The sequence below is a fragment of the Notolepis coatsorum genome, assembly GCF_963971535.1.
Source record: "Notolepis coatsorum genome assembly, chromosome: 18".
NCBI classification, from domain to species: domain Eukaryota; kingdom Metazoa; phylum Chordata; class Actinopteri; order Aulopiformes; family Paralepididae; genus Notolepis; species Notolepis coatsorum.
The window spans coordinates 22,916,388-22,933,457 of record NC_140182.1 but is presented as its reverse complement, the minus strand read 5'-3'; the positions used below and the strand labels follow the sequence as shown (position 1 = coordinate 22,933,457).

Below are 17,070 nucleotides of genomic sequence, written 5' to 3'. Positions count from 1 at the left end.
GTGAACTTAATACACAAACAAATATGGCATAAGCATACGTTTTCGATACAATACAATCCACAAAGGGATGCCACCGAAGCAGGTACCCAACAACTCCTCCTGTAAGAGTCAAACTTTAAAGGAACAACTCCTCCTGTAAGAGTCAAACTTTAAAGGAACAACTCCTCCTGGATCAAACTTTAAAGGAACAACTCCTCCTGTAAGAGTCAAACTTTAAAGGAACAACTCCTCCTGGATCAAACTTTAAAGGAACAACTCCTCCTGTAAGAGTCAAACTTTAAAGGAACAACTCCTCCTGTAAGAGTCAAGCTTTAAAGGAACAACACCTCCTGTAAGAGTCAAACTTTAAAGGAACAACTCCTCCTGTAAGAGTCAACTTTAAAGGAACAACTCCTCCTGGATCAAACTTTAAAGGAACAACTCCTCCTGTAAGAGTCAAACTTTAAAGGAACAACTCCTCCTGGATCAAACTTTAAAGGAACAACTCCTCATGTAAGAGTCAAACTTTAAAGGAACAACTCCTCCTGTAAGAGTCAAACTTTAAAGGAACAACTCCTCCTGGATCAAACTTTAAAGGAACAACTCCTCCTGTAAGAGTCAAACTTTAAAGGAACAACTCCTCCTGTAAGAGTCAAACTTTAAAGGAACAACTCCTCCTGGATCAAACTTTAAAGGAACAACTCCTCCTGGATCAAACTTTAAAGGAACAACTCCTCCTGTAAGAGTCAAACTTTAAAGGAACAACTCCTCCTGTAAGAGTCAAACTTTAAAGGAACAACTCCTCCTGGATCAAACTTTAAAGGAACAACTCCTCCTGTAAGAGTCAAACTTTAAAGGAACAACTCCTCCTGTAAGAGTCAAACTTTAAAGGAACAACTCTTCCTGTAAGAGTCAAACTTTAAAGGAACAACTCCTCCTGTAAGAGTCAAACTTTAAAGGAACAACTCCTCCTGTAAGAGTCAAACTTTAAAGGAACAACTCCTCCTGTAAGAGTCAAACTTTAAAGGAACAACTCCTCCTGTAAGAGTCAAACTTTAAAAGAACAACTCCTCCTGTAAGAGTCAAACTTTAAAGGAACAACTCCTCCTGTAAGAGTCAAGCTTTAAAGGAACAACTCCTCCTGTAAGAGTCAACTTTAAAGGAACAACTCCTCCTGTAAGAGTCAAGCTTTAAAGGAACAACTCCTCCTGTAAGAGTCAAAATTTAAAGGAACAACTCCTCCTGTAAGTGTCAAACTTTAAAGGAACAACTCCTCCTGGATCAAACTTTAAAGGAACAACTCCTCCTGTAAGAGTCAAACTTTAAAGGAACAACTCCTCCTGTAAGAGTCAAACTTTAAAGGAACAACTCCTCCTGTAAGAGTCAAACTTTAAAGGAACAACTCCTCCTGTAAGAGTCAAGCTTTAAAAGAACAACTCCTCCTGTAAGAGTCAAACTTTAAAGGAACAACTCCTCCTGGATCAAACTTTAAAGGAACAACTCCTCCTGTAAGAGTCAAACTTTAAAGGAACAACTCCTCCTGGATCAAACTTTAAAGGAACAACTCCTCCTGGATCAAACTTTAAAGGAACAACTCCTCCTGTAAGAGTCAAACTTTAAAGGAACAACTCCTCCTGGATCAAACTTTAAAGGAACAACTCCTCCTGGATCAAACTTTAAAGGAACAACTCCTCCTGTAAGAGTCAAACTTTAAAGGAACAACTCCTCCTGTAAGAGTCAACTTTAAAGGAACAACTCCTCCTGTAAGAGTCAACTTTAAAGGAACAACTCCTCCTGTAAGAGTCACACTTTAAAGAATAACTCCTCCTGGATCAAACTTTAAAAGAACAACTTCTCCTGTAAGAGTCAACTTTAAAGGAACAACTCCTCCTAGATCAAACTTTAAAGGAACAACTCCTCCTGTAAGAGTCACACTTTAAAGAATAACTCCTCCTGGATCAAACTTTAAAAGAACAACTTCTCCTGTAAGAGTCAAACTTTAAAGGAACAACTCCTCCTGGATCAAACTTTAAAGGAACAACTCCTCCTGTAAGAGTCACACTTTAAAGGAACAACTCCTCCTGTAAGAGTCAAACTTTAAAGGAACAACTCCTGTAATAGTCAAATTTTAAAGGAACAACTCCTCCTGTAAGAGTCCAACTTTAAAGGAACAACTCCTCCTGCATCAAACTTTAAAGGAACACACCAACCATTATGTGAAATGCACTTACCATCTTCTTCAGAGTCAGACAAGAAGATTTATACCAGTTTCCTCTCTGTGTGTTCAGTAGAAAGCTATCTGGCTGCAAGCTAGCCTAGCTTAGCATAAATTAATGGAAGTGGATATGGACCAGCTAGCCTACCTATTGGCCAAAAACACCTCTCCCGGAGTTTAAGCTAGGCTAGTGGTCCGTATCAGCTTCCATTCATTTGTGCTAAGCTAGGCTAGCTTGCAGTCGGATAGTTTTCTACTGAACACACAGAGAGGAAACTGGTATCTATCTTCCTGTCTGACTCTGGAGAAGACAGTTTTTACTATAATATTGGCGTGTTCCTTTTTGCACGATACCTGGGGATGTCTAGTAATTTGTGATAATTGTGGAGGTAATCTGTGAACCTATTCTTCTGTGAATCTGCCATGTCTGTAATTTGTAATGTGAAAATTCCAGCACAAATTATCTACCATATTTCGGCAAACATGGAATCTGATAATAATAGTCCTGTGTGAATCGGCATCTCAGTCATTTGGGGGTAATTTGTTCTTGGTAGTAAAATCAGTACAGGAAGGTTTTCAATGCATTTTAAGGTCAAACTTCATATCAAGCTGCTTCACCTCAGCATGGAGATAAGCCTACAGTTCCTTCTTGTCAAAGGTATTTCCATTCAAAGTAGGTGTACATACTGTAAATGGTAAATGGACTGCATTTATATAGCGCTTATCCAAATCACTTTTCAATTTATGCCTCACATTCACCCATTCATTCACACGCCACGGCAGAGGCGACCATGCAAGGTGCCAATCTGTTTATCAGGAGCAGTAGTTATCTTGCTCAAGGACACATGCTGCCAGGAGGAGCCGGAATCTAACCGGGAACTTTCCGATTACCAGACAACCGCTCTACCTCCTGAGCTACCACTGTTATCAAGTTCATTATTTTTCTGCCGGATTGTCATAGATTTGATTTATCATTGAAAAAAAAGATTGAAGTAGCCTACAGTGGATGATTCCATGATACCAAAACTCAGACAATAATCTGGGTTAGATAAAGTTAACTAGTCTGGTTTAGATACAGTTAACTAGTCTGGGTTATACTAGTCTGGGTTAGATAAAGGGTTAGATAACGTTAGCTAGTCTGGGTTAGATAAAGTTACCTAGTCTGGGTTAGATAAAGTGAGCTAGTCTGGGTTAGATAAAGTTAGCTAGTCTGGGTTAGATAAAGTGAACTAGTCTGGGTTATATAAAGTTAGCTAGTCTGGGTTAGATAAAGTTAACTAGTCTGGGTTAGATAAACTTAGCTATCCATATTTTTGTCTCTCTCTCTCTCTCTCTCTCTCTCTCTCTCTCTCTCTCTCTCTCTCTCTCTCTCTCTCTCTCTCTCTCTCTCCTGCTTCTCTCTCTCTATCTGCTTGCTGATTACGCAGCCTATATAGACCTGGCGCAGATGTCATCGTGCTGCCAGATCCTAACTTTGTGTTTACCAGTCAGACATTGTTTATACTAGCACTCGTCTGTATATTATTCCTGTACCTGTGTAACCATGTTTAACCCTGTCTTGTCCTCCATTCCCTCAGTCCTCTACCTGGCTCCTCTTCCTATCCTCGTGCCCTGGAGTCCATGTATGACCTCCGCCTGCCTGACTACCCTTCTACTAGCCTACTCCCTGGACTGTCTGATAACCTGGTTCCCTCTATGACCCCTCGCTTGTCTGACTACCCTGCGCCACGTAAGCCCTGGACTGTATGAGAACCCCCTACGTCGATGACCTACACCTGCCTGTATACTCTACCATTCTTGTTCTGAAGGTCCAGATTAAAACATAGTCTGCGTTTATTATTTTGTATAACTTATATATTGTTTATATATATAAGATATATATCTTCACGTCATCTGTTTTACGTGCCAGTATTTATCATTCGCCTTTTGTATATGTTCCATTCTTAACGCCGTAGGCGCCAGCGCGCGCCCCTCTAGACATGTTCAGAACATGCCCAGGCAAGACCAGAGAGAGCGTATTGATCTGTGTGGGTGAACAGACTCAGTCCACGGAAAACTAACATAAAGTGTGTTGTGGAGAAGTAACGTTTGGCGCAGTTGTAAACGGACAGAAAGGCAACGTATCGTTATAGAGAGCCGAACGGCTAATTAGATACAACTATAAGATTGTCGAGCCACTATTGGCACCGTATAGTGACTTGTGTGAGCGAAGTAGCGTTGAGAGACCTTTGAAGACTTTCTGCGGGTTAGCCTTAAGTACAAACGGGGCTAACTAGCTATCACCCTTGCCAACGGGCTTTTGGACTAATAGCTATTAATCCTGCCATCGGGCGCTAGGAATACAAGGACCGGTCCGTACGAGACCCTTTCCTCCCCAGCGACGACCGGATTATCCTAAGTGTGTCTGCAGCCCTCTGGAGTAGGAACTCCAGAGGACCACCGTCTCCATCCACCATCTTGCTTTTCCCTGTGCTGTGTGATTATTCTCCATCCACTCCACGCTTCAATGGTCGAGTACTAGTAGTTAAAGACTATCGTTACCTCTGACGTTGTTGCACTGACATTCTATTATTAAAGGAGAGCTGTGTTGTATAATATGTATGTTCACTATTACTATTAAAATGCTTGGTCAACTTGTATCCCTGTCCCTGCGCCGTTAATAGAGTGTCCGCCATTTTGAGTACCTGTAATGTCTGGCTAATTTAATATTCTGCATTAGTGGTTTAATCTAACATATCAATACAGTCCGGGTTGTGTAGCCCCTTAGCTACAATTCTGATAATAAACACACCCGTAATTTGGGTAAAACCAAGACCTGTCTGCATTGTCTGCATTCTGCATTTTGGGTTCAGTACGTCCAGCCGTGACAATTCTGGAAAAAGCTGTATTTTGTAAGATGTGTGTGTGTGTCCACCTGGGCCTTCATCAGATGTCTCCTGTTTCTCAGGCTGGTCAGTCTCTTGGGGCTGGCTCCCGGGCTCTCTGGCTGTCTGAAGAACTCAAACAGACGGTTGGTCCACTGGCCCATGGAGCGGATGTGCAGCCACAGGGTGTCTGTCCAAGAGACCACACAATACAAGACTGGTTTTCTGTCCAAGAGACGACACAACACAAGACTGGTTTTCTGGACAAGAGACCACACAACACAACACTGGTTTTCTGGACAAGAGACGACACAACACAAGACTGGTTTTCTGGACAAGAGACGACACAACACAAGACTGGTTTTCTGGACAAGAGACCACACACCACAAGACTGGTTTTCTGGACAAGAGACGACACAACACAAGACTGGTTTTCTGTCCAAGAGACCACACAACACAAGACTGGTTTTCTGTCCAAGAGACCACACAACACAAGACTGGTTTTCTGGACAAGAAACCACACAACACAAGACTGGTTTTCTGGACAAGAAACTACACAACACAAGACTGGTTTTCTGGACAAGAGACGACACAACACAAGACTGGTTTTCTGGACAAGAGACGACACAACACAAGACTGGTTTTCTGGACAAGAGACGACACAACACAAGACTGGTTTTCTGTCCAAGAGACCACACAACACAAGACTGGTTTTCTGGACAAGAGACCACACAACACAAGACTGGTTTTCTGGACAAGAGACCACACAACACAAGACTGGTTTTCTGGACAAGAGACCACACAACACAAGACTGGTTTGTCCGTAGAATGAAGCCTCCACACAACATGACCACATTCAAAGAACCACATTCAACATGACTGGTTTTCTGTAAAAGGAACCACATTCACCATGACTGGTTTTCTGTAGAAAGAACCACATTCAACATGACTGGTTATACGCTGGTGACTGGTTATACACTCTGCTCTTAGTGGAACTATCCCTTTATCCACTCTAATAATGAATAATTTTCTCCACATGCACACACCCATCCGCCTGGCCACACCCACATCCGCTCCTCTATATAAGCGGGGTCGTGGCCACACCATCAGCTCCTTCCCTATTTTCACCACCGAAAAGTGTCTGTAACACACCACTTTAAGTTTAGTGCCAAAATAGTTGTTGGAAAGGAGCTACGTTGACATTGTATCTTTTTCTCTCTCGCAAATTTCAGAAAAAGCAAAGAGATAATGTCTTCACCGTCGGAGGGTGAAGACGATTACAACGCTACCCTCCACCAGCGCTTCACTATCGCGGCGTCCTCCGTGCGTCGTGGGGCGTCTCTGGTTCCACGGTCGTGGCAAGCAGGTGCGCCTGGGCGGCACCCGGAGGAGAGTGTCCTTCGCCGAGGGGCCGTTGAGCCCCCATCTCCTGTGAGGTGGCCGGGTTCCGGCCCTGGCTCCCCCGCCAGGGGACAGTTCCTCTGGTGGCCGGGGATTTGCGTCGCAGACTCTTTGCCTCGGCTCGCTCTCGTCGTAAGACGGCAAGCAGCGGGGGTGAACGGCCTGGTTGTAGTGTTGTGCTGGAGCTGAGCGAGAGTTCTCTCGCCTCTTCTCCATTTCCGATGGAAACTGAGGATTACATGGAGGGGGCGGGAGCTCTCTTGTTCGAAGGCCTGGCGGAGACGTGTCACTCTCCCCCTAGGGGAGTGGCAGGGAGTGCTACGTCTCCCTGGGGTTCCTTGTACTCTGGGACTGGGTTAAAAACTACACCCCCGAGACGAGATGCCCAGCTATCTGCCGCATCGGACGATGGTGCCCGGTGCAGCCTCCCGTATGCGAGGGACGCGAGTGACGTGGACGAAGGTATGCAAGGGGAGTTGCTTGCCTTGTTCCCCGAGCTCATGGCGGCGGCCGCAGCCGCTAATGGCGTGGAGTTGCCGCAGCCACTGCCAGCACCTGTTCCTGATGACATGATAGGTCATCTCTGGCAACGTCGTCCTGTGAGAGACGGGCGTTGTCTGCCCATTCTTCCCAGCAATGGAGGCTTACGTGGCACAGGGACAGGTAATATCCCGCATCGTTGGCCTTACCCCCGCCTACGTGCCAGTCACGCGGGTGGTGGGTTTGGTCCAGGGGCTAAAGGACGGGGTGCCTCGGCTTGATAGCCCGATGGCAGCCATACTTTGCCCCGAAATGGTGTGGGAGCCGTTAAGAAAGCCGGTTCCCCAGTGGAAGTCGGCTAGGCAGTTGGCGTCGTGGAGTGACCAGGTGTACATCGCCTCGACACAGAGCCTGGCTGCGACCTCCAACATCGCGCAGCTGGCGCGCTACATGTCAGGGCTTTTTTCAGGCTCCGTACTACGGACCACTGTCATTGTCAAGGTTGGGTGATGCGATGCATTGAGAACTGTTTGTTTTCTGCTCTGCTCTCTATTGAAATGTGTATTGGGTCTTTGGTCACTTGGCTCAATAATTACATCTATCTTTTTCAATTGTTACTCACGTGGAGGTCTCTCTGGGGGATTCTCTGTCTTCCCCTCTTGTGTAAAGAGCGGAATTGACAGGGTTTACCCTCAGAGGGAACGTTGTCTGGTTTTCTTATTAGAATTCACCATTGATGTGTTTTTTGGGTCTCGATGTGTACATAGCGCTGGCCCTGGGTGCTTTCGATGTAAAACCACGTTATGGGCTGGCACGCATTGGTTGCCCAATTCATAGAAACAGAGTTTTTTATGCGGGCGGCTGGGAAGGAGATTTTTTATCTCTACCGAGCGCCAGTGTACTAGGTTAGACTCGACGGCTCACATACATCTCCGGGGGGAGATGACGGGGTAGATCAATACATTTACGGAGGGGTCTCACGCCTGTGGGGTGGGCCACCAGGAGCAGTGCATTCGCGTGCTGACCATCTTGGTGGCGCCCTCTGTGATGTTTTGGATCGACACGCGTACCTACCCCCCTCTTAGGACTGGGGATGATGGCGTGACTAGGACGCGGGACTGGTTCTGGTCGCGCCGGACCAGGTCAGTTAACCTGTTGTCCGCCGGGGCGCAGATCTACTGTTCTGGAACCCCGAAGGACTTTGTGCTTTTCCGGGGGGAAAATGCTGGGTCGGCCCGGGCGTCGCAGGGATTGATGTCGTGGATGTGTGTGTCATGTGTATGCCACTACGAGTTGCCCTTCACAGTGACGTGCTTGGTCCATACTGTGTTGTACCTTGCGCTGTGTTAGGGGGCCTGGTCCTTCTCCATTTATTTCCACCCCTCCCTCCCCCTGCTGGGCGGGGATGGGAGGGGGCTGTCGAGGAGGTTTTTCTGTTAACCCCTCTAGGCATCCCTGTGTAGGTTCTCGTCGACCTGTTGGCCTGGGTTAACCCTTTGAAAACTAAAACACTTGTACTGCCTGTATAGCCTGTGTATACGCGAAGTTATGTTTCTGAGTTTTTCTTGGTGGGTTAAAGGAACAACCACCTCCTGTTAAACTAAACATAGGGGGGTGGTTGGTTCCCCGGTGTGTTGGTAGCAGAGTCGACTCTCGGGTTGAGGCCGGGCTTGACCCCGTCTGCCCGAGAGTGTGCCCCTGCACCTTTCGTGACGTCTGCCAATTGTGTCAGCCTTCTCTTGAACCTCTACCCCGCTGGAGGGGTCGGGTTTGTGGAGGTTACGACATGGTGCACAGCATACCGAACGCCCCTTCCGCCGGGATACTGTTCTCACAGTAGACCCCTTAGGCGCCTGTCTAGTCCGCAGTGCCCCAGGCACAGGTCGAGTTATGCTCTTGGGGCCTGTTGCCTGGATTGAGGGATAAACCTCCTTGGGGGTTGTCTCCCCGGCACGCCGACTGGCCCTGCAGTGTTGTGGGGGAGTAGCCTCTTATAGAGTGATTCAGAGCGGCATGCCGAGGGGGGAAGGGCCTGCTCTTGATTTGGGCCCTGTCCGATACGCTGGCGATGTGGGGGGTGGTGTCACCAGTGACCGTCTGGTGGGGTCCCGATGCTGCGGCATCGTTGGCCTCACCAGGCCCCCTTTTTTGGGGGGTCCTGGCCACGTGAATATTAAAGGCAACCAACTTGTGTTCGGCTTTTCTCTGATTGGCCGCGCCCCCCCGCCCCCACGCGCAGGCAAGCGCAGCCGTCCCAAATGAAATCCAAAGAGCAAGCGCGGCAGCGCGGCAGCTTGGGCTGCTGTTCCAACGCACTTGTGTTGGGCTGCGGTATCAGTGGAGCGCTGCTGACTGATTATTATGTTTCGCGTTTTTAACAACCAAAGTTAGATTCACTCGTCACTGTACATGTATAAACAAAGCCCATACAGTTATGAAATAATAAACACTGACTATCTGACTCTTACCAATAAACACTGTGTTAGGACTATAAACACTGTTAGGACTATCTGACTCTTAATAATAAACACTGTTACAGACTAGTGTTAGGACTATCTCGATTCACGCGTCACTACTGTAACTAGAAACTCTGGGTGTCACTGTACATCAGTAACGTTATTTCGCGTTTTTAACGTCAGCGGGGCGATGTGGTGGTTAGTCCCCGGCATCCGTGCACCGCCGCCGGCTCTACTCGGTCCAGCTCCAGCAGCAGCGACCGTGCTCCGTTGTAGAACGAAGCCCTTCAATGACAGAGCTCTCATATTTTGCGAATGCATAAACTATATCTTAAATTGTGGCTATGTGTCTAATATGGCTGTCGCTTATCAATGACTTCGCGACAGCCATATTAGACACATAGCCATAATTTAAGATATAGTTTATGCATTCGCAAATATGAGAGCTCTGTCATTGAAGTGGGTGGTGGCAGCTTACTAACAGTAGCGATTTTTATTGTTTTGTCATGACCAAACATAATCCCAACATAGATAGGAGGTGTACTGTATGTCAAATGTCGGTCATGTGGTGGAAGTGTTTAGTACAGTCACACAACAGAACACCGCTGTAGTACAGTCACACAACAGAACACCGCTGGTTCGACCAGCGCTTTTGCCGCGTCTCTCTTTGCGCGAGGGCGTGTGCTAGTGGATTGATTGATTGGCCGTGTGGCCAATCAGAGAAACGCTGAACGAAAAGCTGAACACAAGTTGGTTGCCTTTAATATTCACGTGTCCTGGCCCTCAGGTTGTCCTAGGGCTGGGACCTCCTCCGCGTTCCGCTGCTACGGCCTTGCCACGGGGTTGGGTTCTTGACCTTCGACCCCATGATGTTGGGGGCTGTGACGGAGGTGTTTTTGCTTCCCGTCCGTTCCCTGGTGGCATGTGGGATGCGCGCCTGAGTGGTCGCGGGTCCTTCTGAGTGAAGGTAAGTCCCACGGTCTGCTCACCCTGTGCGTTTTGAGGTGCTAAACCCTCTTCGCACAGTCGGATCCGATTCCCTCTCGTCCTCCACTAGGGGGGTCCAGGGGGCTCGGGTCCTCCCCGGTTCTGATGGTTGTGGGGGGCCTCAGCGGGTACATCTGTCCTCAGCTCCTGTGTTCCACTAAGAGCAGAGCGTAAGCTATATGATCTATAACGTATGTTTATCCTATAACCCTAGTTATATGAGTATAGCGAGCGCTCTGCTCTGACTCACTGAGGACCCCGTGGTCTTCGCCTTCGGTGGTGAAAGACTTGGGAAGGAGCTGATGGTGTGGCCACGACCCCGCTTATGTAGAGGAGCGGATGTGGGTGTGGCCAGGCGGATGGGTGTGTGTATGTGGAGAAAATTATTCATTATTAGAGTGGATAAAGGGATAGTTCCACTAAGAGCAGAGTGCTCGCTATACTCATATAACTAGGGTTATACGATAACCATACGTTTTCTGTAGAAATAACCACATTCAACATGACTGGTTTTCTGTAGAAATAACCACATTCAAGATGACTGGTTTTCTGTAAAAGGAACCACAAACCACAAACAACCAGCAGTGGAAACGAACGACTGTAACTAAGTCAAATCTATTCTGTGGTATTGCAATGTCTATGGTTATATAATGCACACACAACAGAAATTGTCATTTAATGCACTTTGGATAAAACCGTCCACCAAAATGACATGTAATGTAATGTTATGTTGAAATATTTAAAAGCGACAATGCAGTGGCTCAAAACCACGCCCTTTTGACACATTTCTTATCTCTAGGGACTGCAATGTCGGTTGGTCGGGTATCACCACTTTGGTCCTAGCTAGTAATGGACCAAAGTTATGACTGGATTTCTGCTGAAATGTTATGAGAAACTGAATGGGTTAGCTAGCTTCATCAATGGTTCACACAGGCTCTCGAATTGACCAAAACTAGCTAAGCATTGCAGCCAGGGCTTGACATTAACTTTTTGGCTCACCAGCCACTGTGGCTAGTGGTTTTCCAAAGTCACTAGCCACTCAGCATTTTCACCAGCCAAAAATCACACACACACACACACACACACACACACACACACACACACACACACACACACACACACACACACACACACACACACACACACACACACACACACACACACACACACACACACACACACACACACACACACACACACACACACACACACACACACACACACACACACACACACACACACACACACACACACACACACACACACACACACACACACACACACACACACACACACACACACAGCTGCTTAAAGCAATTAATAACTTATAGGCTGAGCAATATCCAGTTCGGTTTTATAGTGTAAAGTTTGGCTACTTGAGACAGAGAGAGAGAGAGAGAGAGAGACTCTCATTATGCGCAACGCAAGTAAGCGCGCACTGCGTTCCGAGAGAGAAAGAGAGAAAGAGAGAGAGAGACTCTTCACTACGACTCTAAAGCGGTGATGCTGCACGGTCTACCCGCTGGTAAGAGTGACAGAGTTACAGTACACGCCGCTGCCGAATTATACCCGCCTTTGGCGGGTGATAATGTCAAGCCCTGATTGCAGCTCAGGTCACCCGACATCACCAGCTTCAGACATTGCATTCTCATAGTGGGGGGCATAAATAAATTGCAATAATGCACCGATGTGAAAATTGTGGCCGATACCGATAACCGATATTAATATTGCTGTTCTGGCCGATACCGATATTTACCGATGTCGATATCTCTGTATAGAAAACACTTTTTTATGATAATCAAATAAAGAGCTATTTTCCAAAACAAATTTTTAACTTTTGTAACTTATTTTCAGAAATAACTTATATTTAAGGCCAAAATGTGTAAAAAAAAATATATATAATAAAAAAATAAAGATACATTTTTAAAAAAATTATATATCGGCCCAATCTTGATATCGGACCGATACAGATGTGTAAAAAACTGCCATATCGGCCGATATATCGTGCATCACTATCAATTGTGCAATGTGGCTGTTATAATAGGCTAGTTATAGGCTAGTTATCAAAACATATAATCCTATAATAGTGCGAATCTACTATAAAGAGAGGTGTAATTTTACCTGACTGTTCAGGGGCGCTGCTGATAGTGAAGGGATGCCACTCATACTTGGCTATATCTGGGATGTTGAGGTAGACATAGTCCCCTGGTTTGAAATGGAAGAACTGGGGCCGTTTGATCACCAGATGGGTCACCTGTAAACAGACCAACAAACAGTCATACATGATCACCAGATGGGTCACCTGTAAACAGACCAACACACCGTCATAGATGATCACCAGATGGGTCACCTGTAAACAGACCAACACACCGTCATACATGATCACCAGATGGGTCACCTGTAAACAGACCAACACACCGTCATACATGATCACCAGATGGGTCACCTGTAAACAGACCAACACACCGTCATAGATGATCACCAGATGGGTCACCTGTAAACAGACCAACACACCGTCATACATGATCACCAGATGGGTCACCTGTAAACAGACCAACACACCGTCATACATGATCACCAGATGGGTCACCTGTAAACAGACCAACAAACAGTCATACATGATCACCAGATGGGTCACCTGTAAACAGACCAACAAACAGTCATACATGATCACCAGATGGGTCACCTGTAAACAGACCAACACACCGTCATACATGATCACCAGATGGGTCACCTGTAAACAGACCAACACACCGTCATAGATGATCACCAGATGGGTCACCTGTAAACAGACCAACACACCGTCATAGATGATCACCAGATGGGTCACCTGTAAACAGACCAACACACCGTCATAGATGATCACCAGATGGGTCACCTGTAAACAGACCAACACACATCAGTTTGAGTAAAATGTACTCGGTTTGAGTAAAATGTACTCTGCGAAATATACTGTGTGGCTATAGGTAGATAGGTAGTGGCTTTAGGTAGATAGCTACAGTAGTGGCTATAGGTAGATACAGTAGCTAGTGGCTATAGGTAGATAGCTAGTGGCTATAGGTAGATGGCTAGTCGTAGGGTGACCATAATTTGATTTCCAAAAATGAGGACATGCTGGCCCCAGCCTCAAGATACATAATGATACTCAAAGTTGACTCAAATATGCCTTATTGTTATACTATATTTAAAGTATGCCTCCTCTGTATGGATAGAAAATTATTATTTATATTATTTTATATAACACAATAATATCTCTCTATAACCAAAGACACACCAAACCAAAGTTACTCAACAATCAACATACTTTATTATGCCTAAAACTAAAACCTAACTTTCTGACTAATCTCAATGGCACAAGAATAACTTAAAAATCAACCTGTAACAAAATAATAGCTCTCTTTTCAAGTCTTACTGGACAACAATAAATAAATAAATATATATGAAATAATGTTCTAAATAATACCTCTTCTGTAGAAAATCCAGCTTTAACAAATTATCTCTATCTTGCCAATGTAAATAATAAAACAGTAACCTCACAAAGATACTAATCTAATTATTTTAAAAGTGCACTATGTCGTTTTGGAATTGCACATTTGCACAACTTCCCATTAGTGAACATGACATATGTATTACCTATGTTTATTACATAAATCAAACCAAAAACATTTTGAGGCACCATGAACCAAATATAAGGCTACTAAACAGTGTCAGAGTCTGCAAATGTCTTTTTTCCAATCCATGCATCTGTAGCTGTTGTGATGTTTCACAGTATGAAATGCAAATGCATTTACAGCATCCTCTGTTTTCCTGGGTCTAACAAAGAATTCGGTCAACTTTGCAGACGAACTCTCACCTTGCACAGTTTAAAAAAAAAAAATTCTGTGTCCATGTGCGTAATCTTAACAGGTGGGGTACCACGTCGGGCCGTCCGTGCGCGGAACGCACGCAAGTCACGGCACTTTGCGAGCGTCTAGCGGCTCGGGGCTGCATTTATCGCCAAACATACCGTTCGAAAGATCTATTTGTTGCCGTTCGAATGCCACCTCAGTCCACCAATTACGTGCCTCGGTTCTCAAGTTACATGACGATATGTCAGGTGAGTGTCTTTTTACGCACCGAAGGTCTTTGAATCCCGGACATTTTCATGAATTTATAAAACCCTGGCTCCTGGATGGGATGGTATCCCTCCAGAACTGTACCTCTCATGTTGGGATGTAATTGGACCCCTATTACTTGATATGATTTTATACTCAATCAAAGAGGGGAACTTCCAGAAGAACGGCAATATTGCACTCATATCTGTCCTCCTTAAAAAAGACAAAGACCCCACCGATTGTGGTAGTTATAGACCCTTAAGCCTCCTCGGAACCGATATTAAGCTGTATGCTAAGGTACTAGCCATCAGACTTCAAAAGCATATGACATCTTTAGTTCATCCTGATCAGACTGGCTTCATAAAAGGCTGCCTGATCACGGATAATATAAGACGGTTAGTACATGTGTTAGACGCCAGCAAGGATGCCATTCCACCTACAGCTGTATTATCCTTGGATGCGATGAAAGCCTTTGATAGGTTGGAATGGTCTTATTTATGGGCAGTACTCGGAAGGATGGGGTTAGGAAACGGATTCATTAATATGATAAAAGTATTATACAAAGACCCATCGGCCATGATTATAACAGGTAAATTCACCTCCATACTCTTTCCTGTGTCGCGCTCGTCCAGACAGGGTTGCCCTCTTAGTCCCGCACTATTTGCTCTATCCTTAGAGCCTTTAGCACAGTATATAAGACAATCCCAATCCATAGAGCCAATCTCAATTAAGGGCACACAGCATCATATTAGTTTATATGCGGACGATGTAATATTGTTCATGCAAAACCCTACCACCTCACTGCCTCATCTTCTCAAGCTGATTGATGATTTTGGCAATCTATCGGGATTTAGGATAAACTGGCCAAAGTCGGCCTTCCTCCCACTTAATGTCTCTGCGAAGGCTACTTCCTTCCAGGAAATATACCAATGGTAGAACACTTTAGATGTCTTGGAGTTGAAATATTCCCTACTATATGCCAGATGGTGAAGTATAATTATACAAGACTCCAAGATAGGATCACAAATGACTTTGACAGGTGGTCAAAACTTAAAAACTCAGTACAGGCCCGAGTATCAATAGTTAAGATGGATGTTTTACCTAGAATCAACTTCTTTAGCTCAATGTTACCGTTACCCCCCCCTGCTGGTTACTGGAAAAAATTACACTCCACCGCATATAAATTTATTTGGAACAACAAACCTCCACGAATAAAAAGATCCACCGCACAGAGAAACAAAGCCGACGGAGGATTAGCATTTCCAGACTTCTACCACTATTTTAAAGCGTTCTCTTTAAGACCACTGATCACCTGGTTTGATTCTCAAGCATCTGTATCCTGGAGAACATTAGAAGAAAACATAGTGGCACCACATAGACTGCAGGATATAGTATACACCAAATTATCAATTAAGCAATGCGACTTGAAATTTGGCCCTCTTATTACACATGTGATTCGGATATGGCATGACACAGAAAAAATTTACTAACCAACATAAATGGCATAGCCATTCTCGCATATTCAATAACAATGCACTCCTTATTGCACAACGACCTATCAGATATCCCAAATGGGAAAAGCAGGGCATACATACATTGGGAGATATCTTCAACGAACGGGGTTTCTGTAGCTATCATGAAATTCATAACAAATTTAACCTCACCAGCTCCACTTATTTATATACAGTTATTAGCAACTTTGAAGGCTCATGGAGTCCCATTAAAGATACCACTTGAGCACCACAGATATCACAAATTCTTCTATGAAAGGGAAACATCGAGAGGCTTCGTATCTGACTATTATCATCACTTACTTACGTCTTCGTATGGAATCCTTCCCCTAGACTCAGTTTGGAGGAGGGATATACCAGACTTGGAAGTAGATTTTGATTGGAAAGAAGTCTGGGCAAACGTTCGACTAGCGTCACGCAACCCGGATCATCAACAGATTAATCTTAATTATATTCATAGGACTTACCTGACTCCTATAAGATTGAACCGAATGGGGCTTAAACAAGACTCTCTATGCTCCTTGTGTCTAAGGGGTGATATCGGTACATTTATGCATATGTATTGGGAATGCCCCCCTGTTAAAATATTCTGGGAAGAGGTAACCACGCAATTATTTTTATTTCTGACCATACCTGTACTGCCTTCTGTATTGTTGTTGAATGATGTTTCTCAGTTAACAGCCTCTATACAGCTAACGAGACAAATTTTGTCCGGTCTTACGGCTGCTAAAAAGCTGATAGCACGCTGGATTCAACCGGATAAAATGTGCCGTAAGGTATGGGTTCTTACCTATCTCGATGTGATTTATCTAGAGATATCTACAGCAAGAATTTTAGGTGTCAATGAAGCCAGCATTGCAATCTGGTTAGAAGTGGTGGAGAGAATAAAGGTTAGCATATGAATTGTAATCCCTGGTTAGAAACGAAATAATGGATGGATTATCCAAGGGGGGTCCTGAGGGGGGGGGGGGAAGAAGAACGGCAAGAGCATATGTATGTATTGTATTGTAAGTATTATGGATATATCTCATAACCTACATTTATATTGATTCAAATACTGGACTGTATAGTCCTGTGATTTAT

General features: G+C 44.9%; 1 protein-coding gene across 1 annotated transcript in view; it reads right to left on the bottom strand.

The window, feature by feature from the left end:
* Positions 1–17,070, bottom strand: part of nox5 (NADPH oxidase, EF-hand calcium binding domain 5) — a gene marked incomplete at both ends in the record, with an annotated part of 64,989 nt that overhangs the window by 18,991 nt on the left and 28,928 nt on the right. Inside the window, 2 exons of the mRNA XM_084334301.1 lie at positions 5,109–5,248; positions 12,504–12,636. Of these exons, the coding sequence (XP_084190427.1) occupies positions 5,109–5,248; positions 12,504–12,636 (273 nt within the window). The remainder of the gene's footprint in view (positions 1–5,108; positions 5,249–12,503; positions 12,637–17,070) is intronic.